Raw genomic sequence first — 24,121 nt, 5'->3', positions numbered from 1 at the left:
ACTCTCCTTTTCACACACGCTTTCCTTCCAGAATGTTAATTACATATCGCTCGTTTATTTAAATCAAAGGAGAAAGAAATGCTATTTAAGCGAAGGTTTCGGAACTTGAGTTTAGAGCGTGTTCTGCCTGCTTGTTACCGTGACTTAATAGCGATTTGATTCTGTGGCACCGAGTGCTTCTAGCCAATTAGACTTGTTCCGCCAGCTTCTACGAGCCATAGCCTAGTTATCACGTGAGCCAGTAAGCTAGTCTAATTACAATTTATTTTAAGTTCAACATTACTTTTTTAAGTTAAGCTAGAAGTGTTGGCTTACGTAAACCTAAGCGGGGGACGACTGTAAATTCTTTATGATCAAATAAAAGAGTCATTTACACCTTTCTTCTGTCTTTGTCTGTCTGCTGTTAGTACCGGACGATAATTCCTCTACAGTCTTTCAAGAGCTCGTTAGTTTATGTCACCAAGGAAAACGAGGCTCTGTAACCTTTAGACATAGATGTACGCTTCCAATTTAAGAAAAAAATAAATAAGTAAAGCAAATGCTCATGTTTATGTAAATTAAAATTAAATTTAATTTTAAAATATTTTTAATTAATTTTTTTAATTTTTATAATTAAAAAATTAAATAAAGGATTTAAATTTTAGTTAATTTGCAGAATGAAACTCCTTATCTAGCCTCTCGGCTCCTAGAGTTATGTTTAGTAAAAGTTTATATTCATTTTAAAAATAAAGCATTGTAAAAAATAAGCCGTATATATATGTCCTTTTTATTTTCATTTACGTAACTTACTTAGATGTCTTGCGTCATGTAACTTGCACATTTACTGCTTTATAAGTTATCAACCAACTTACGATGCTGCAATGAAAATGTGCAGTCATTTTATTTTAAAATGTAACTATATTTTTACCAAGGTATTCTTTTATATTTTTGTTAACGTATGATAAACAGTGTAATCTGAGATATGCTCAAATAAATTTTATTTCCCTTTTTCTCAGGCTCATTCGTCTGTCGAAAAAGCCGGCCTTATTGGTCTTGTGCAGATGCGGTACATTGAGAGTAACTCAGAGTTTAGTCTCAGAGGAGACAAACTCATCGAAGCCATCGAACGAGACAGAGAAAAGGGCCTCATTCCTTTTTTTGTGAGTACAAGCATTCATATATTGTCCAGTACTTTGAATTATGCTTTAAAACCATCTAACTGGCAAGGTCGTATATATACGTCCTAGAATATTTTTGTGATATCGGCAAGAACGTATATATACGTGCATATTAAAATATGTCCAAAAAATTAAGGTAATATATTAAAAGTACACAAATTCAGATATAAAATACCAGGAGAATTTTTACGTCAAAATCAAGAAAATAATTTTTTCTCATAGTAGTTTTGGGAAATTTGTGCTTTCTTAGCGAAAACCCTGACCGGTCAGAGAGTTAATTTGAATCCTGCATTACAAGTTACAAAATTCCTTAGAACAAAGCTGTGGTACACAATATGCATACGAAATGCATTCATTCTATATTTTTACTTTTTCTAAGAAGGAGAGAAGAAACCTTTTTGCAATATTTAGACAGGAGCTTCTGGTTTCTACAAAAATGTCTGAATTTCGCCTTTGCTTCGATATACAGATTTATAGCTTTTAGACGGAAAGGAATCTTTTACTTTCATTAATATTCCATTCTATTCATTACAAAAGATGTTTAAAGTTGATTTATTGATCCTTAATTGCTCAATGTTTTTCCTTTGCATTCTATCATGGTATTGGATACATTTTACTACCCATCGAAGAAAATGATCTCTTTTAAGTTTGAGTCTTTTTCTGTCAATATAGATTTTCTAGTTTTTCCTTGATAAACTAGTCAGTAAAACTGAATGTACAAAAATTTCTATCCGTATTAAAGAATAGAATGAATCATTAAGAATTTATCGTTATTTTGTTTTAGGTTTGTGCTACCCTGGGAACGACAGGTGTCTGTGCGTTTGATAACATAAAAGAAATTGGAGTTATATGTAAGTTGACTAATGATTTCTTAACATAAAAGTGAAATACAAACCAATGCTTCAGTATTTAATTAGTAGTAGTAGTAAAAATATAATATATTATCGTTTTATGCTGGATCATTTGTATATTAGGTTGTAATCTGTAAGTATGGGCTTTGAATCCAATTCATGAAAACTTTTGGTCAGTAGTGTTACCACTGAAAATGGAAGACAGCTTCTCGGAGATTTTATAGGATTTTACTTCTATTTTATAATAGTTACTTTTATTTTGGGACAAGCCTTTCCTATACATTTTAATTTCACGTCAACGTTTCCCAACCAGATTGAGTTTTCAGGATTACGATTTATGTAAATGAGGTAGAAATAAGTATTTAAGCTGAAGTCTGGGTCACTTCAGTAGGAGAGCGTGGTTGGCCACGTTGTTGGTGCTAGGTCTAAACTTATTGTTCTACAGCCGTATTTCTACGTGCTTGCTAGTATACTCCATTCATCTTTAAATAAGGTCCAACTCCGTTATTTGATTCTTTACAGCTTTGGGCTGGTTAATTTTATTTAGAATTAGATTAGTTTGTAGAGATTTTAGGTATTTTGGAAGCAAGAGAGATTGAAAAATTAGCAAAGCTTTCGCCGGGAATCGAATCACGGACCTATGGAATACGAGCCCAGCGTGCCGCCACCACACCACGAAGGCATGCCAAGAAGGCGGGAGAAACACCTTATAAGCGGCAAGGCCGTATATATATACGGCCTTGCCGCTTATAAGAATATTTTTTGTGATATCGGTAAGATTGCCTAGAATATTTTTTGTGATATCGGTAAGAACGTGTATATACGTGCATATTAAAATGTGTCAAAGAAATAAAGGCTCAAAAGAAAACAAATCCAGGTATGAAATACCAGGAGAGTTTTTACATTAAAATCAAAAAAATAATTTGTTCTCTAGTAGTTTTGGGAAATTTGTGCTTTTTTAGCGAAACTCCTGGCTTCTGAGTAAAGGACGACGGGGTTTCTAGGGGACCTAATCGCCAAATCCTGGGTGGGGAGAATCATCATCCACCACCCTTTTTAGTTCGAGCGCCAGTTGTAGAGAAATTAGATATTTTTTGAAAGCAGGAAATATAAAAAATATGCAAAACCTTCGCCCGGAATCGAACCATTGACCTCTGGAACACGCGAACAGCGTGCAAACCACCACACCACGAAGGCATGCCAAGAAGGCGGGAGAAGTACCTTATAAATTTGGTATTCTATTTTGAATAAAAGCCAAACAAACTGAAGGCTTATTGTACGGCAGAAGAGGGCTATCTGTTCATTCATTTTGAGTTGGAATAAAGGGCAATTTAACCTTTCTTTGGACTTGTAACTTACGTCACAAGAACCCAGCGAATAGTCTCCATACAGTTCTTTAATATTTTAGCTAGGATATTACAATTTTACTTGAAGTTTGATCTAACGGTTTCTGGTTTTATCTTGAATAAGATCTCACAGGGGGTTCTCTTCGAAAATTTACACGAAATGTTCAAAAAGAATCCATCAGTCATTTCATTTCAATTGTTTTCTAGCTCTTCTTCCCAGAAACAATAATTAGGCAGGATTTTAAAAATTTATAAAAATACAACAACAGGTAAACTGGAATGCCATCCGTAAGAACATGAATTTATAGAGATAATTTCTTATAGCAGATGGTAAATATTTGGTTCATACTTTTAACGACTGATGATAGTGCAGTGTATCATTAATAACAATTACAGTAACAGTGAGAGCCAGAGCTAGACATTTTGCAGCCAGGTGTTTTTTCTGAGCATCCTAAATTCTACTGCTCGGTGCCTCCCTAAATTCGCAATATTTTGCCTCCTCTAAATTCTACTGCCCATTGCCTCTCCTAAATTCTAAAAAAAAAATGCCATCCCTAGATTGTATTGCTCTGTGCTTCTCTTAATTATACAATTTTTGCCTTGCCTAAATTCTGCTGCTTTGTGCGGCTGCCTGCAGCGTCTCTGACGCAAGCCCAGTTCACAGTGGAACTAAAAGTACAAATAACCTATTTAGGTACCTCAAAGGTAATATTAGAAGTTTTCTAAAATACAAGTAGAACATACTATCGTTTCCAGTGCTGTTCTGATACAGAAAGTTAATCTTGATGTGATGAGGCACACTTTATCGTTGAAAATTTGAGTTAACTTTATTTGGCCCCAACATCGGTTCTCCTCTTTGAAATTCATCTTCGTGGAAACGGCAATCTGCTATATCCGTTTGTTTAGTCTCATTCAGTCTCGTTCATGCTTTCACCTCTGTTGCAATCATCTATAGAGTTCTTTAGTATTCTAGATTTCAAGGAAATCACGTTTTTTGATAAATTATTTAAAATGTTAACGTATTTAGTACTTTTTTACCCCATATTTGATTCTTTACAGCTTTGGGTTGGTTAATTTTATTTAGAATTAGATTAGTTTGTAGAGACATTAGGTATTTTGGAAGCAAGAGAAATTGAAAAATTAGCAAAGCTTTCTGTTTTGATTATGGAAAAGAATAGGCTCTATGTTCTCCTTAACAATAGGTTCATTCTTGGACACTCAATCAGTTACATAACTGATTGTACCAAGTATATCAATTTAACTCATTCATGCTTTCACCTCTGTTGCAATCATCTATAGAGCTATTTAACTAATCATATATCATTTATAGATCTAATCATCTATAGAGCTATTTAACAGAGGTCAGTGGCTCGATTCCGGGCGAAGGTTTTGCATATTTTTCATATTTCCTGCTTTCAAAAAATATCTAATTTCTCTACAACTGGCGCTCGAACTAAAAAGGGTGGTGGATGATGATTCTCCCCACCCAGGATTTGGCGATTAGGTGCCCTAAAAACCCCGTCGTCCTTTACTTCACATTGTGGAAGTATAAGTTGTTTATTGTTTATTTAAAGGACGCAGTCCGGCCCGCCTGGCGAGTGAATTGTCTTATGACAAAGCAAGCAGAGCTCGTCTTATGACTCGTTTTATTTAGTATAACGCTTTCCGGCTACCTTTTAAAGTTGGAATTTCAATTAAAAAAAGGTAGGCAGTCTAATTAGACCTAAAGGAGTACACAATTAAAATTTTGTGAAGATAGCACTTATCATTTTAATTCTGTGGGTGTTCCCGAAGCGGGCACACTGTTGAATAGAGCTTCGAAAAGAGTGCTGAAACGAGCATTGCTGGGAAGTGCGTAAAAGAGTAAGAGATTTTGTCGACGATTAAAAAAACACTAGATTCTGAATACCGTAGCAAATTTAGCATCACCTAAGGTGTGCTACGGGAAGCCCTGCTACTCTACACCCCCTAAAAAGCTCTTTTTTGGTTATATGATAATTGCATACGAATGAATGGGAAAAAAAAGTAACTTAAGTATATGATATTTACATTATTTACATTTCATATTTACACGTTAGTCTATTTTTTTCATGGTGGTACTTTTCGAAGAAAGTGACACCACCTTTGTACAATATTGGGTTGTGATTGTATGTTTTGCACATGTACCGGGATCCGTATCAGAATCACTATCTGAAGCAATTCGTGTAACCCTTTCAGTGCTTCAGAAATGGTCAGCCATCTCCGATCCGTTTGGAAAATAATTAAAAATCCAAAAAAATAAACTAATATTATATCTACAATTAGAAATTATAAACTATAAAATAAAATTAAATAAACGTCTAGAACTCAAACCTACTAAACGTAGTGGTAGCGAAGCTTTGAACGAAAAGCGAAAGAGAAAAAGAGAGCTGCTCTAGTGAAAAACCAAACAGCTGACTGATAAAATTACCCTTGACCTTTAGAAAATCACCCCAACAATTTGTTAGTTAATAACCAAACGTCCCCTCCCCCCCCAAAAAAAAAGAGAGAGAAAGAGGAAAAAATAAAGAGAAAAACAGGAAATGAAACAAAGATGTGGACCCACCTTTCTGTTGTCAATGAACCGACCAATGAGATGCGAAGAAACAAAGAATACAGTCTCTCAGTTGTCCTAGAGTCTTGGTGTGCCCGGTCTGGGAACACCTCGAGTTCGCCGTTCGATTTTAAACAAGATTTCAAGGTAAAGATTTAAAATATAAAATGAGATTAGCATAGAGCCAAAAAAAATAACATAGAAATTTCTTTTCAAACAATTTCTTTTATACCCTAAAAAAATATGGAAGATTTGTTTGAAAAATGAGGGTTTTATAAAACTAAACATGGCTAAAATACAATATATGGACCACTAGAAAAATTATCAGCTTGTGTTGAGCTGCCATCTACTATAAATAAAGAAGGTTCAGAGTAACGTATAGTAAACTCAATCCTTTTTCATTCAATTTTTCTGTGCGTATAGAAGGAAAGTTTTCCCAGACCGGGCACACCGCGCCGCAAAGGGATAAGTTGCATCTATTCATGTCTAACTCTATACATGTGTAGAGTCATTAGGTTATTTTGATGCAGGAGACATGAAAAACGAGCAATGCCCTCTCCGAAACTCGAAACTGGATTTCTCGAATACGCGCGGGTGTGCTACCGTTACACCACGAAGGCATGCAGAAAGGAGGGAGGAAATGCCTTATAAATGTAGATGTTACCATGAAAGACCGAAATTGGAGAATGTCGACTTTCACCGGAGAATGTCAACATTCATCAAATACGTCGGTGAAAGTCTTGCATTACATTCTTGTACATTCGAACCCTCACCGGTGTATGTCGACAATCACAGATATACTCTGGTGTAGGTCGAAAAGAGAGGAGTATATGTACACGCTGTCATTGCAAAAGAAAGTGTTCCACAAATAAATACAATTGTAAAAGCAAGGGCCTCTTGTGCAATTCAAAGTGTCATAATAGTTTAAGTTTGGGCAATAAATAAGATTTGAATCACATTATTTAGTAAGTTTTTAACTTCTATTATTTTCCTTTCTCATTTTGAATGTACTGTGTGCTTTAAGTTCTTATGTTCTTAAGTTCTTATTTTAAGTCTCAAGTGCGTGTTTTTGCGACTGAAGTACGGAGAAGAAAATATAATATTCTTATATATTCAACATTCACCATTAGTACATGGTGAATGTCGACATTTACCGGTGTAAGTCAGAAATAAGAGTATTTAGAAAATATTTCCAACATACACCAAGCGACTACCTGAATGTTGACATTCACCGGTGAAAGTCGACATTCTCCAGATTTCGATGTTTCACCGTAACATAGTCACTGAAAATCATTTTTTTCCCCACATTTTGGCCTCCTTCTATCCCTCAACCACTGACTCATCCAGCACTCGTTTTTGCACCTCTTAGCACTCGTCTTGCAAGAAACACACCAAAGTATGTTGTGACTTTTGGAAAGGACTGAAACACAACATTTTACTTGCCAAACATAGGTCTGGGAAGGGGCTTGCAATCCAGCAAATTTTATAACAAATTCCGTTAACGGGGCCACCTGATCGATATGCTAACTGCCCCAGTGGATCGGCTGTCTCGCCGTCGGTGGAAAGAAAGAAGAAAGGTTCTCTCTTGGATAAATGCTTTTCCGAAGTTACTTTTTTCATAAACATTTCAAAAGAATTATAGAAAGAGATTAAATCCGCAAGCATATCTTTGCGACACAGCTTAAAATGGCGGCAAAAGCTATAATTTGCTACTTGAAAATAGGCTCCTCATTCCTTACCCATCCCTCATTTATGGTAGTAGTGTGTGCCGCCATCAGAGCACGGGGAATTATGCATTTCACCGAATCAGAGGATTCGAGGTTTTTCCCACAGCAGTCGTTGCTATGATTATGGGTCATGATTTGAGGAAAAGAAATGGCTTTGAACTGCCTGTTCTAAAGTAATATATACCATAGGAATAGCTAGTATAAATTAAAAATCATTAATAATGTCATGGTAATGCAATGCCATATTAGGAATAACTTATCTTATTCTGAGAGTAAACGGCATTTTGAATGAATCCATATGAAGTAGTGTTAAAGATATGACAAATAAAAAATAATAATCTGTCATGTGTTTTAAATAAACTGTATTGTTAATTAAGAATAATTTAAAATTTTTCAACAGGTGAGAAGGAGAATATGTGGTTACATATCGATGCAGCATACGCAGGCAGTGCTTTTATCTGTCCTGAATACAGGAAGTGGTTGGAAGGTGTGGAATTTGCCGACTCTTTTGCTTTCAATCCTTCTAAATGGTTGATGGTGCATTTCGATTGCACGGCTATGTGGTAAGAGTAATGTAAAATATCCTTATCTATGCACATGATTTTTCTTTAAATGATAATTTTACAGTCAGACTTCTTATAGAGTAAATTGTCATCTGTATGTACAATGTTCATAAAAAAAAGCATAAAATATATCTGCTTTTGCTGCAATGTTCAAGTTAATATTCTTATTCCAGGGTAAAAAACAGTGAACGTCTTCATCGTACATTTAATGTTGATCCTTTATACTTAAAGCATGAAAACACAGGTGAGTATTTTATACAAATCCCTTTCGCTCTAGCGTTTTCGTTTTAAAAACATTTTAGATAGTTCTGGTGGTGCCTTTAAAATTTTCAGGAAATAGGTTCTTATTTTCACGAGAATTAAAATGTACTAATCATACGTATTTAAATTTCTTACGCATTAGAGAATACATACATTTTGGTTGTGGAAAAAAATGTTTAATAGTATTATTCCTATTGATTACAAGCTACTTCACAATTGATAATCACACATCGCACGTCATGAATACGAGGTGTCTGTATTCCCGCACGTAATCCTTAAGTGCACATTGGTATCGCGACCAAGAGAAGGGGTTTTGAGTACGTTTCAATGGGTTTCCTCTACTCCTGCGACATGGAAACTTTAAAAGCTTTAGTTTGTATTTTCTCTCGCACTTATACACGTATCCAGCCATGTATCTGTATTCTTTTGGGTGCTACTTTGGTAAACGGTTGCACGGATTTTTGGCGATTTACACTGGCGCAATTGTTGGCGTGGTTTTTACAGTTGTCAGCCATCTTGAAAAATGCTCTATACGCATCAGGTATTCGAAACTTTAAAAAAATAAATATCGTTAAAAGTAATGGATTAATTTTTTTTGTTGAAAACGCTGTTTTTCAAGATGGCTGGCAAATGTAAATAAATGCATTTACTAAGAGTATAAAATGCTAAAGTAAGGTTAAATTATTACTTTCATATGATAGAATAAAAACACCGCTATAAAAACATTGCGCCAACTTTTAATTGGATTAAAATATTACTTAAATTGAATATTGAAATAAAAACATCATACCAACGTTTAAAAGAATTAAAATTTTTCAATTACTTAAATTCAAATCCTTTAAAATAAGTTTTATAGGATATAATTATTTAACATTAAAACATATGTGGCAATAAATATCTCAGGAATCTTTTAAAACAGTGTATTAATTTTTTAATAAAAATTGATGTATACAATTATAAAGTAAAAAAAATATGTACTTACATTTTTTAAGTATTTTACCCGTCGTATATTGATAAGTACCAGAAAAAAAAAACGATCTTCATCTGTGATCCACAGCTCTCGCACTTCATTGAAGAAGCAATTAGCGAGGTTTCCTCCAAAAATTTAAAATAAATTTCCTCTGACCCTTGTAACAATAAATAAATCTTTGATTAGGAAAGCCAGGTTGGCCAAAATAAGGTCTCAAATGGCAATTTTTTTATTCCGATACCAGTAATTCTTGGTAATTACCAATAACAACATTCATCTTCGAAACGGACACATCCATTCGCTTTGAAATCTGAGGAATTCGAAGAGATGAATAATAACATTTTAAAATGGCGCTGTGATGCACAAATATTCAGTAACCAATCAGGGAGATGATTATATCACGCATAGAATTAAAATTATTTAAATAATCATTCATAATAAAATCATATTTAAAAAAATACAAAATAAAATTTTATTTTAATATTAAACAGCCATAAATAATGTTTAAAACATTAGATTAAATTTATAGATATGTTTCGGTGAAACACCGAAATCTGGAAAATGTCGACTTTCACCGGTGAATGTCAACATTCACATAGTCTCTGGGTGTATGTCCGAAATATTTTCGAAATACTCTTATTTCTGACTTACACCGGTCAATGTCGACATTCACCATGTACTAATGGTGAATGTTGAACATATAACAATATTATATTTTCTTCTCCGTAATTCAGTCGCGAATACACGCACTTGAAGCTTGAAATAAGAACTTAAGAACATGAGAACCTAAAACACACAATACATTCAAAATGAGAAAGGAAAATAATAGAAGTTAAAAACTTACTTAATTATACAGTACATTCTAAATGAGAAAATAAAATAACAGTAATAAAAAACTTACTAAATTATATGATTCAAATCTCATTTATTGCAACAACTTAAACTATTATGGCAATTTATGACCTCTCTTTTCGACTTTCACCAAAGCATATCTGTGATTGTCGACATACACCGGTGAAGGTCCGAATATACAAGAATGTAAAGTGAAATATTCGGTCTTCCACCGACGTATTTGGTGAATGCTGATGTTCTCCGGTGAAAGTCGACATTCTCCAATTTCGGTCTTTCACGGTAACAGATATAATAAAGCCAATTACTTTATAAGTAAGGTGACGTCATCGATTACATCATCCACAACATAAAATTATATAAAATATCATGAACAACAAAATTTTATATAAAATATCATGAACAGCTAAATTTTTATTTCAAATAAAAATGCAAAATTAAATTGATTTTTAATATTTATAAGCCATAAATAATATTTAAAACAATTAATTTATGCATAATAAAACGCATTATTTTTTAAATAAAATGACAACAAAGTATCGGTTACCACAAATAACTTGTCCAGCAATGGGTTTACCATACGTCGTATTGCTCGCCCCCAAAAAATCGCCAAAACTCGTGCAACCGTCTACTAAAGTAGCACCTTCTTTTAGAATTCTTTCTGCAAGGCAGGGAAGTTTTTCCATTGCTTACTTTTGATCTAATTTCACGATGAAATTTTCACAATTCGCTCCACCTAGTGGCGGGAATTATCCATGGTAGGCAATGCCGGAAGCGGGGATCACTTTATTACGAAGGCACCTAATAGATGAGTCATCTTTGCCTCCTGTGTAGAGATAGACAGTTCAGATCATGCCTTTCCTGGGATTCGAACGCGGGCCCTTCGGTACGGCTGTTAGAATCACTAACCACTTCAGGTCTAGGCAGGCTTAATTATTTTGCTTATTTTCCATAATTACCAACAAAAAAAAAAAAACCAGATGTGTGCACCACATGACATCCTTGTACCGAATATTAAATTATATGCATTTTTCTTGCATTTCATTTAAACGTATTGGATTGGATTAAATCTACATCGTCGATAGCGCATAAAACACAATAGAATAAATGCACTCTTTAAAATTCACTATATTTGTTTACCATAGCGACACTCTGGCCCTAGGTTCACTTAACAGCGTTATATTTCGTTCATTTTTTAACTCAGAATGCACAAAATGTATATCATCTGAAGAATTATCTAATCGTTGCCACATGTTCTGTTCAAATACATCTAAAACGATGTATAAAAGAAATTAAACAAAGAACAGCATCAGCAACAACAACAAAAAAAAAAAAAAAAAAAAAACAGTTTTTCACAGACGATACAGTATTTCTCATTCGATTAATTCAGTTCTCACTTCGCGACAAGGCAAAAATACATTAAAACACAAGATGTCTGTATTGAAAATTATAAAGAAAATCTTAAACACTTATTTCCTCGAATAATTCCAGAATGGATTAACCATGATTTAATTCGCAATAATAAAAGAAGGTGTTATTGGAAAGCTTACTCTCTCCAGATTGGCAACAAATCTACTATTCTACTGTTTCAAATATAAACAAGCAATGGCCGCCATGGAAAAAATTATTAGGCTTGGTGGCACTTAAACAACTTTAAAATTGTTGATAATTCTAGAAATATTGCATACAGATTTAATAAAGGCATACGAACCTTAACCGGAAGATAAGGACAACATAATTCAATCATTTTTAAAGTAAAAAATGCACAATTTACAAACATATAAGAATAAAGAAACTGAGATCACTGAGCTGAGTAACAGAGTGGATATATATACATATTTATATACTTTAGGTGCAGCCGATTGCAACCAAAATACGAGGTGCACATCTACATGTTATAGCAGTCCTATATACAAAATTTGAACGTTCTTAAGGCTACTCGTTTTTCAGTTATGCGAGATACATACGTACGTACGCACAGACGCCACGAAAATTTCTCTTTAGAATTCATTTTAAATTACTTTTACAATTTTTTTTTTGGGGGGGGGGAAGTTCTTTATCCTGTCCTTACGTATCAGGAAAGGAGAAAAATAGCAACCATACGGATGTTACGCAAAAACATCTTTAAATTGCATTCGATTGCGTTGGAATATGCTGCCTGAAACTTTTCGCGATTACAATACTTCCTTTTTACTTCGTACAAGGAAGTAAAAATTGGTCTCGTTTGCTATCTTGGTGCACTTAATAAGGAAGTTTGCCATCTTGGAACACTTAATGATGAACTGACAACATTTCTTTTTAATTTCTGCTTCAAGTAAAACGCTCGCTGTAGCTTGTTATTACATCCAGTTTCCGAATACATTCTCTGAATGACCTTCAGTTATTTTTCTTCATTTTATGGTTTTCTTATAATTTATTGTTTGCATTTTAATAATGGCTAAAACTCTCTTTATTGAGAACGCGTAATTGAAACTAAGAAACAAAAAATAAAATGCAGTTAAAAAAAAAAAAAAAAAAAGTGGGATTTTACACAATAAACTTTTATTTAAATTGAATGTGATAATTTGTTTTTACTTATGGCACTACATGGAAAGGAAGGGTTGCCCCGTGAAGATCATTTTAAGGGAAACTAGCTCGTATCCCCGTTACACATGTGGAAAACCACGAAAACGCCCATGCAGCCAGCCCGTTCGACTAAACTCGAACCCCCGAACCGAAACACCAATGTTCAGCGGCTTTTACCGCTCGGAAGCTGGTGAGCCTAATGTGATAATTAGGGCACTAAAAGGCAAAAAACAATTTATCATATTGGGAATAATAAATTAAATAATTCACCTTACAGAATTCATCTACATTTTTACATCGCTAATAATAAAAGGGTAATTTATTAATTAAGTTGTACTGCCAAATATATATGCCATTATCTCTTTTGATTTAAAATAGATGCCCCACGTTTTTATTATTCGACATCTAAAATTGTGGAAGAGATCTGTAAATACAATTATTTAACTTGCTTTTCCCATTAAACTATGCTATAATTTTTTTCTTTTTCTAGTGTATTAATTTATCATATCCATTTTAAATAAAAGCTTGTTGTATAAAAACCTCCTTTCAATTATATTTATTTGTAGGCAGTACTCTGTTAATCGCCAATCATCGGGAGTTGACGGCATATATATGTATAGTGATGAGTCGGTACTACCGAACCGGGTATTTTGTAACGGGTACTTAGTTGTAACGGTACTGAAAATCGGTACATTCAAGTACCCGTTACTTCAGTACCGAAATCGGTACTTTTCGGTATTCGTTACTCTGTACCGAAACGGGTACTTTTCGGTATTCGTTACTTCTGTACCGAAACGGGCACTTTTCGGTATTCGTTACTTTTGTACCCAAACGGATAGTTTTCGGTAATCGTTACTTCTGTACCGAAACGGGTACTTTTCGGTATTCGTTACTTCTGTACCGAAACGGGTGCTTTTCGGTATTCGTTACTTTGTAACGAAAATATGAGTTTCTTCTCGGTATTTCGGTATTCGTTACTGGAGGATCGATGAGGGTTCAGCTCACTTCGGTTTTGGTACGAGGACAGTAGTATCTGGTTGTATTTGCGAAATGGTGATATGCGCTCCTTGTGTCCATGAATGGTCTGCTCCTCAGACACTTCCGTAGTTGACATGTTTTCTGATATTTAAAATCTTACTCCGTACAGATAAAATCAAACACGTGGTGACGTGGCAGAGTTCCTTCAGTGCGCAAAATCGTTAGCTGCGTATTTCGGTACTCCAAATCGTTACTAGGGCACTTCGGTACTCCAAATCGTTACTAGGGTACTTCGATACTCCAAATCGTTACTAGGGTACTCCGGTACAGCAAACCGTTACTAGGGGGTACTCCGGTACAGCAAACCGTTACTCCGGTATTTCGTTACTTCGGTACTCCAAATTGTTCTTGGGTACTCGGTACTTGAAATCGGTTTTCGGTACTTTTCAAAGTAACGGTTACTTGAGTAACGGGTATTTTGTACCAGGTAAATTCTTGTACCCGTTACTCTCGTAACGGGTACAAGAATTTACCGAAGTTGCCCATCACTATATATGTATGACCAATAGTTGCTAACGATGCATAAAGACTTTTATGGACATAGTGTTATCCACCTTCCTAGCGTGCCTTCGTGGTGTAGTAGTTCTGCACGCTGGGCCGGTATTCCAGAGGTCCGTGGTTCGATTCCCGGCAAAGGCGGTTGCTATTTTTCTCCTTTCCTGCTTCCAATTAACCTAATGTCTCTACAGTGTAGTAGTGAACATGTACACATGTCCAGAATGTGCGTAACTCTATTCAATATGTTTTCTGGAGTTAAATTTAGAGCGACATAAAAAAATAATTGCACATTTAATATAAATAATAATATCAGAGTGCTTCCAATTTGAACGTCGCCAAATTGGAATTACAGAGATTCTAAGTTGAATAATGCTAACTCATCTCTCGGAAATTGAGTAATCACAGATATCAAATATCACAGATTTTAAACCATTAAAAATTCCAGGTATTACATAGGAAATACATCTCCAGGCATTTGTACATCATGTAATTGCAAAAGCATTTCAAATAGTTTCCAAAGCAATGCAAAATAGTAAGATAAATGAAATTCTGAACGTGAAACCAGTTGAGGAATTTCTGCAATTAGATTTCAGTACAATATTTAAACTGAAAAAAAAAATTTAAATAACCTGAATTAAAAAATTTAAGTTTAAATAAATTTATTTATCTCATTGCATTAATTAGACCTTTTTACGCAATCTATTCTAATCTGTAATTTTTTATTTACTCGAAGTTATAAGTATGTTCTTTACCCATAATTTAATTTTTTTCTTCTTAATCTCTTTATTACACAAATTGACATAATTCCATTAATAACTGTAAATAATAATTCCACAATAATAATTGTAAATTATTCTACATAATTGGAGATAAATAAAAATATGGAAATGAAAAGAAAAAAATTTAATTTCTTCCAACAAAGTTGTTTTTAATTTTATTTTATATTCAAACTTTTATTTCATCAGGCATTTACTATATTCAGTATATTGTCATATATGTTTTCTCAGTTAAGCATAACATTCAAGATAAAATCTCTCGCAAAACTTCTGAAGGTACGCTTTAATTAAGACACATCGTAAAATAATTGTACGTTTTACAAGGCATTTATGCACTTTAAATGTTGTCACCTGCAGCAAAATTATTTGCAAGTACAGATGATTTAGCTAAAATAAAAATATTCAATTAATAATATTTACTCATGACTATTTTAATGAGGGCAAAAAGTCTCATGTATAACATTTACTTTTATCGAAAAGTGGATTATTTATAAACGTTTTAAATACAGATTCATGCAGTTTTATAATTATTAATTTCACGCTGTATTTCCAAGCAGATACAGAGATCTTTTAAAATGTTTCACTGTATGTTTTAGACTTGCATTAGTAAGTCAATAATTTAGTTTTAATAAATAATTGCAAAAATGTCATTGATTTAATTCTTATTTAAATTTATGTTAATTAAAGTAATCTCTTTTATATTACAGGTCTAGCTGTAGATTTTACAGTAAGTATTATTTACAAATTATAAACAATTATTTGTAGTATGTCATTTCATTTTCTTTAAATGGTGCATAAACTGCTTTCTAGTGATACAGATACGCATAACTTGCTTGTTAATGCACTTAATTTTAACAGTGTGGTAACCACTACCACAATGTATTCAAGAACAGATCCTGCGTATACGTATGCATCGCGTTAGAGAATAAAGAATATAATTTTACAAAAAATAAAAATCTGAAAGGTTTCAGATTTTAAATTATGACCAAAGGGGGACTTTTTTTAACATTTTTGTGTGGTCTGTTTATTTATTAAACATCATGTTCTTCGTACTTAAACCATAAAATTCAGTTCATGAGCAATACCGCAAAATAATTTTAAGATAATAATTTTAAAATGAGCATATCTTTTAGATTTCTGATACACAGTTCCGCGCGCTGGATAAAAAGTTTCCCCCCCCCCGTAGAGTGTTGCCATTGCTCGCTTTGAAATCCTTGAGTTTGTTAATAAAAAATTCGTTAAAATTTTACACAATATGAAATCGATAAGAAAACAAATTCCAAATTTCAAATTTGGTCTTGCACATGCCCATATTCGTAGGAGGATTACGTCATTCAAAATTCAATGGCTCTGTTTTATAACAATGCGAGACCTATACATACACTTATGCAGATTTTTCATTATTTAATTTCTTCAAATATATAATGCAGTACTCTAACATTTGGTGGCAACAGTTTGAAATGTGAAACAAACATTCAGAGTGATTCGACGCAAAATTGCAAAACGAAAACAATAGTCCTTCATAGGCAAAGCCCCTTTGGACTAAAAACTTATTTTATTTAAAGATCTCCTTTTGCGTGCAGCTTCGCACTACAATATCTTCCACGATGAGATTTAAAACGTCTCAATGATTTGGAAAAAAGCGTCAATTGTCAAGGACGTTTTTAATGCCAGATGAATGGTCCGATAGACTGAACGGATGTAAAGAACACTATAAGCTTTACCACTAACTCTGGGGTAAAGCGTACCTGCAAAATCGACACCCACCATTTCAAAAGTACCTATAAGCACCCAACAATAAATAAAATATTGATTGCGTCTGACAACGCTGTCCTGATGGATATTCAAAAAGAACATATAATATTTAAAAGCAACAGTTATGCTAAAAAAATGTATTGAAGAGAAAATTAAAGGTAATTTAGAAAATAATTTTGTGCAAAAATGAGAATGCTGTAACTACATTTTTGAATAGTGTAATTAAAATATTATTGTTTCGTTGTATATTTAAAGAATTTTTCCTTATTATATAACATTTTTTAATTTTTCTGGTTATTACAGCACTGGCAGATATCACTGAGCAAACGATTTCGTGCCCTTAAACTGTGGTTTGTTCTCAGGAATTTTGGAATAAAGGGACTCCAGGAGCATATACGTCATGTGAGTCAATTTCCTACTTGATAATTTTTAATAGTCTTTCTCGTGGCGCCATCTTCCGGTTTCTTTCTGTATCAAATCCTAATTCTTGAAATTATTTCAGAGTGTTCGCTTAGCGGAAGAATTTGAATCTCTTGTCAAAGCCGATGATCGTTTTGAAATTCCAGCGGTACGACACCTTGGTCTGACTGTCTTTCGCATTAGGGTAATTATTTAATTTTTAATCTTCAGTCGTTCTTATCTCTAATTCATCACTTAAAAGAAATTCACAAACAGTGCTAAAACATTAATGACATTTTCTCGCATCTGCCAATTAACAACTGTCACACAAAAATTCTGAAATTATTGATTGCTAGTAATTGTAACTGTAAGAGAATCACTACAGACTTAATCAAGAAAGAAACATACCATGACCATTTCTTGCATATTCATTTATATAGAGCAATTATAAAAATTCCAATGTGGTTTATTCTCAGGAATTACGGAATATATACATATACAGTGTCTCAAAAAAGTGATGGGACACTTGTGCTTTAAAAAAGGAAACTGCAATAAAATAAATTAAAAAAACATTTACAATTTTTTGTGGTTGGTGTTGTGGTGTATTTAATTATGGCAAAGCACACTAGGGCTATCTGCCTAAGAGGAGGGATGCCTTTCGTGGAGGACTTTCTAAGGGAAACTGGCTCGTATACACGTTACACATGGGGAAAACCACGAAAACGCCCATGCAGCCAGCCCGTTCGCGGGATTCGAACCTCGGACCGAACTACCAGTGTTCAGCGACTTTACCGCTCGGCCGCTGGTGGGCCTTTTTGTGGTTGTGTTTCATACTTAAATTTAGTAACAATTATTACATAACATACATTTTCTCAAAATATTAAAATATTAATTTAATAAAAATACAATTGTTTAGAATGGAGCAAAAAATGGCTCACATAAGTGATGGGACACTTACTTTTTCATCAAATATTTATCCAAAAATTTTACTTCTTAAAAGATTTTAATATTTTGTTGGATTTCCTTTTACTTTTAAAACATGATTTAATCTTCTTGGGATGGATTTGACTAATTTTTTTGTGATTTCTGGAGTGATTTTACCCCATTCTTCTTGAAGCACCGATTTTAATTGTTGTTTTGAAGAAATAGTGTGTTTGCGAATTCTTGATGCCAATTCTTGCCAAATATTCTCTATGGGATTTAATTGTGGAGATTGTGGGGGTGTTTTTATTATTTCAGGACAGTTATACAGCAGCCAGAATCTAACATTCAAAGCACTGTGCTTGGGGTCATTGTCCTGGTAGAATTTAAAATAGTTATGAAGGTTCAATTTTCGTGCTGAAGATTTCAAATTTTGATTTAAAATGTCAATATACTTGTACTGATCCATTATACTGTCAATAAAAACAAGATTACCAACTCCAGCGGACGACATACACCCCCATACCATAACTCCTCCTCCACCATGTTTTACTGTTGGCACCAAGTTCTGTTTGCGAAATTCTTCCCTGGGTTTTCTCCACACCAAGATTCTACCGTCAGAACCAAATATATTAAATTTACTCTCATCAGCAAATATAACTTCATTCCAGTAATCAGAATTCTTATTAATGTTGGATTTTGCGAAAGCCAGTCTGAGTTTTCTATTCTTTTCACTCACGAAGAATTTTTTCCTGGCTGCTCTACCGTGATATCCAGTAGATCGAATTACTCTTCTAATAGTCTCAGAATTAATAATTACTCCATATAATGCTTGTAAATCAGAAGCAACTTTAGGAGCACTCATTCTTGGATTTTTTTTAAATATTTCGAACGATTATTCGCTTTATTCCATTGGATAGCTTTGATGGTCGGCCAGGTCTTCTTTTATCCTGAATCATATGATTCTTTTTATATCGCTTAATGATATTGAAAACTGTTGAATGACTGAAGTTAACTGTTTCAGTAGTTTCTCTAATAGATTTTCCACGTTCAATATGCAAATTAATAACTAATTTTCGAATTCCAGGCAAAGTTTCTTTTCGTTCAGCATTCATGGCTGCACAGAGCTAAAAAACACAAAAATTCCAAAACAAACTGGAGAGAAATACTGCAGACGATTTTATAAATTATTGGCAATTGCTTTTGAGTAAAAATAAATACCCCAAAAGATATTTTTTTTTACTTCAGACGATTTTTGTTGCATAGTACGTAGTGTCCCATCACTTAAGTGAGCCATTTTCTGCTCCGTTCTAAACAATTGTATTTTTATTAAATTAATATTTTAATATTTTGAGAAAATGTATGTTATGTAATAATTGCTACTAAATTTAAGTATGAAAAACACCCACAAAAAATTTTACATGTTTTTTAAATTTATTTTCAGTTTCCTTTTGTAAAGCACAAGCGTCCCATCACTTTTTTGAGACACTGTATGAGCATATGGAAATTAACATGTGTTTTTACATCCTTCTACGACTTAAAGCTAATATTGCAATCGCGAAAAATGTCGGATATCATATTTCAACAGAAGTATCCATGTTGACCGTTCCCAAATCTATTTGAACGATTTACTCGCGTGAGGTCTGTACGTACGCACAGAATAAAGGACTGTTAAAATGGGTTTAAAGTTGGTTCAAAAGGGATTCTTGTAACGGCTCTATGTATGTATTTCTGAAGACGTACGTATGCGTCTTTAATAACTCAAAAACGATTAGCCATAGAATATTGCAATTTTGCATATGGGATTGCTATAACATTTAGTTGTTTATCTACTTTTTTTTATTACAATCGGCAAAGCCAAATAGATATATATACATTATGCATATGTATATATATAATTATAGAACACTTCTTTTGAAAACAAAATATAAAGATGCCTAGTATTTACGCGCATTAAGCTGCAGAAAAATTATCATTAGACTTACAGTAAGAAATTTAGAACTAATATTTCACAAAGACCAAAAATTGAAATTCATAATTCATAAATTTCAAATAATCTTATAAATGCAGCAAAGAATTTTAAAATTTTAAAACCAAACGTTTCAAGCAAGCAAAATCCCATTTCAAAACATTAACGAAATTTAAAAAATGAACAAACACGGAAAAGGAATTCAATGAACTTCAATGCTACTTCGTCAGGGGGGAGGAACACTGAAATTAATTGGAATCTCTCTTCTACAAAAACTTTGCTTTTCTGTATCCAGAATTAGCCGATGAACCATTTCGATGTATTTTAATTATAATAGTTCACCCAAAAATTCTGGCCCTTCTCCAAAGCAAGGAAAAACAAAGTAAATTATAATTAGAATAATTACTATAGCCTTAAATAAAGAGAATTCTATTTTATTAAAAGAACTGAAAACGAAAGTGAAGAAACAAAATATTTCAGTGAAAAATTTTAAATTGAAATGTTTACCATTAAATAGGTAATCCAATGAATTAAGCTGTGAGGGAAATTATAAAACATATTTGTGAAAAACCTAATTAGAACACACAAAAAGTAATTTAAGAATATCGAGAACTCTCATTAGACACCAGTCTAAACTATGAGATGCGAAACACTAGGAACGTACAAGTTTGCCATTTCGGCTTCGTTGGCGAAACTAAAAAAACCTTGGCGAGAAAGTAATCGCTGAAAAGGCTAAAATCTTGTGCGAAATATGTAATTCTGAAAACAAAAGAAAAACTTTTAAATATTTTTAGTCAAACAAAAAGATTGCGCATTAATTGAATGAAATTGAAGTAAATTTTGGATCTTGTAAAACAAAAATTAGAATATATATATATATGACATAATAGCAAAGAAAAGGAAAAAGTCGGAACACTGTTGATGTGTAGGAATCCTAAATTGCAGAGGAAGTATTCTGATTGCATCTAAGCTAATGTGTTGACTTTGTAAATAAAACTTAACAGTCGAGGCGATTTTAATTCCATTTTTATTTCCAATTGACATTATGTGTCCGCAGATCACTTGACACCCTAATCGTGCCTGTTCAAGAACATTTACATTATTGATATTTTTGCAATAGGAAACAGCATAGCGTAATTGTGTCCAAGCACAGCACAGACAGAAGCTGAAGTGCGTAGTTATGCAAGATGAAAGCACAAGAAAAGAAAAGTTTTGGTTTACAATGATAGTTTCAGTTCCCAATTATTACAGCATAAGAGCTGCGCAGGCCATAGAATGATCTAGAAATGACGCAATCCAGAAAAATTATTGCGATTTTTAGAATAGAGAGGGAGAATTAATGTTTTACCGTTAGTTTATATTATAATTTTGATTCACATATTTATATATATATATATACTCATCCCATTAACCCTTAAAAGTCCTTCATTTTCGTAATCGTTGGCCTTAATTATATACATTAGTTGCAGAAGTATTTTATAAGACGAAAATTTTTATGTTTTGGCGATGTTACATTTTTTTTTAAAACTTATTTTCGACCAATAATGAAATCTAACTTTTAATGCGATCTCCCGATTCATGTACTTATACTTGGGATAGTTTTATACCTGTTATGAAAAAATAAATTTAGAAGAAACTTGACTCGCGTCCGACAAAAATTGACCAGCAGATTTAACTTCAAAATTTTCAGTTTTTGATCTCAGTTTCAACTTGGCTGGAGAGATTGGTTAAGTAAGTTAAATAATTCGAGGAAATAAGTTTAAATGAAGTTTAGCAAAAAATGTGTATAAGTTAATAAGCCGTACAAGGAAGTCATGTAGTATCCACATCAGACTTCCCCTCCCCCAGGAATTATGGAATCATATGTTGAGTTGTGTTATTCTGAGATTTCATATAATTGACATATTATATCCATATCTTGAGATGGTTGAAAAAGGCTGTTTGTCGTAACAGATATCAGCAGTGGAGGAGAATACGCTGCTTTACTACAACAACGTATTCAGTTGTAGCACACTGAAAGCAATTTTCTGGAATAAAAACAGAATTCGAAGCTGTCCGTCATTCCTACTATTTTTCTTTCTTAATCTGGTGATTCTTTTTTAATTATTTTTCAGGTTGAAACCCAAATTGAGAAAGCGATATTTTCAATTCTTAAAAGGAATTCAACAGAGAATTCTACACGTACTCAAATATATATATTTTAAAATCTAATGGCGGGCACTTGCCTCTTCGAAAATGGCCACTCCTAAAAGGCCAGAATTGGTGGCCCTTTTGTTGTGGAGGCACCTAATAGACAGACACCGTTGCCGCCTATAAAGGAAAGACAATTTTTCCTTCGGAATTCGAACCCGGGGTCTTTAGTATCACAGTCGGCTCTCCTAAGCACTGTACTGGCTTCAAATCAAATACTCTGAAAGAGCACTCTTCATAGCATAACCAATGAGACTGGTGCATAAATGAAGACAACAATGCACTTTTGAAAGCATTACGGACTAGATTTCATTCAGATAATTTTAAAATTTGGTTGGCTTTGTTAATTTATTTTTTGGTGAACCTGGAATATTTTTTAAATCGACTCACACACTCTTCAACCGGTCTAAAACTTAAAAAAAAGTAGTAATGATAAATACATTAGGTAAAAAAAACTGTGTATTAATATAAGTACAGATTTCTGAATGTGTAAATCTCATTAATTCCAACGCAATGAGTTAATAAAATTATATAATACATTAATGCATTTTTCAGGGGGAAAACGAGCTAACTGAGACTCTTCTGAAAAGAATTAACTCTAATGGCAAGCTACATTGCGTTCCATGTTCTCTCAAAGGCAAATACGTTATTCGCTTCACCGTCACATCACCCAGAACTACCAGCCAGGACATCCGCAACGACTGGAATTTTATACAAATGATGTGCAGCCAGCTGCTGAATGCATCTCCTTCGGGCAGGCGTCCAATGTCTATGGCGGAAATTAAGCGACGGAATCCCAACTTTGGCGCCAGCCTTCTACTCAGCAATAGTCCCATGATACCGAAGATTATGAACGCCAGCTTTGTCGCCATCACCGACGCTGGAGATAATTTCAAAGATTTCTTAGACAGGAATGGCACCCTGAGGATAGCAAGCAAAAATTCTCCAGTTTTGCAACGACGTGTGAAGGGATTAGTCCGTGGGCAGCGTCAGTACAGCCTGGATTCGCACATCGATTTGATGGTAGCAACCAACTCAACGAAGGAGAATGCATTAAGAAAAAGCATAGTTTCTATTGAAGAGCAAACCTTAGCGGAAAGCTTAGAGGAAAACAAATCATCTTCAGAAGACGTAACTAGGTGTGATAAATGTGGTCAGAAAATTCCGTGTTAGTTTACTCTTGCGTAGTTATATGTAATGTTTAAATCTATCTGTGTCGTTTCAAGGTAATATTCGAAATATGATGTAGCTTAAACTGCTGTCAAATTCTTTGTCAAATTTTCTGCTATTATTCTATTCTGATGATGTTTAATGTTCATGTGGTCTAGAATAAAAATGTGTATCTGCATGCATTTGAATAATTTATTGTAATTAGTATTAATAATTTACTGCAATGTTAGATATAGGAAGATTTTTTAATTTTAAGCTTAGATTTATTTACACGAAATTTTATACGTATTTCTTTAAATGATCCTCTGAGATGCAATTATAATAATTTTCTTATCACAAACGTGTCGTTGAAAGCAAAAGAATATGAAAATTTTGAGATATCAGTAATTTCTTGAATTGTAGTGTTTTATTTATTAGATACTAATTTCTTGTTTCCTTACTGAAGCGGTGGTGACTAACTGATTTCAATGAAGTTTGAAATATTCATTCTGTAGAGTCATTAGTTTTTTTGAATCAGGAACACGAAAAATGAGCAATGCCCCTG

At 33.5% G+C, this 24,121-nt stretch overlaps 1 protein-coding gene across 2 annotated transcripts in view; it reads left to right on the top strand.

Annotated features, from left to right (window-relative positions):
- Positions 1 to 23,755, top strand: part of Hdc (histidine decarboxylase) — a 66,861-nt gene extending 43,106 nt beyond the window's left edge. For both annotated transcript variants that reach the window (XM_035349938.2, XM_035349937.2), the window contains exons 8-15: positions 996 to 1,139; positions 1,942 to 2,008; positions 8,054 to 8,216; positions 8,390 to 8,460; positions 15,881 to 15,900; positions 17,232 to 17,330; positions 17,431 to 17,532; positions 22,963 to 23,755. In XM_035349938.2, the coding sequence (XP_035205829.1) occupies positions 996 to 1,139; positions 1,942 to 2,008; positions 8,054 to 8,216; positions 8,390 to 8,460; positions 15,881 to 15,900; positions 17,232 to 17,330; positions 17,431 to 17,532; positions 22,963 to 23,580 (1,284 nt within the window). In that variant the 3' untranslated portion in view covers positions 23,581 to 23,755. The remainder of the gene's footprint in view (positions 1 to 995; positions 1,140 to 1,941; positions 2,009 to 8,053; positions 8,217 to 8,389; positions 8,461 to 15,880; positions 15,901 to 17,231; positions 17,331 to 17,430; positions 17,533 to 22,962) is intronic.
- The last annotated feature ends 366 nt before the right edge of the window (positions 23,756 to 24,121 follow it).

The sequence above is a fragment of the Stegodyphus dumicola genome, chromosome 3 (assembly GCF_044657685.1).
Source record: "Stegodyphus dumicola isolate Sdum_Otavi_A_Nest chromosome 3, ASM4465768v1".
NCBI classification, from domain to species: domain Eukaryota; kingdom Metazoa; phylum Arthropoda; class Arachnida; order Araneae; family Eresidae; genus Stegodyphus; species Stegodyphus dumicola.
Note: the sequence above shows the minus strand (reverse complement) of the source record. Positions and strands in the feature narration are given on the sequence as shown.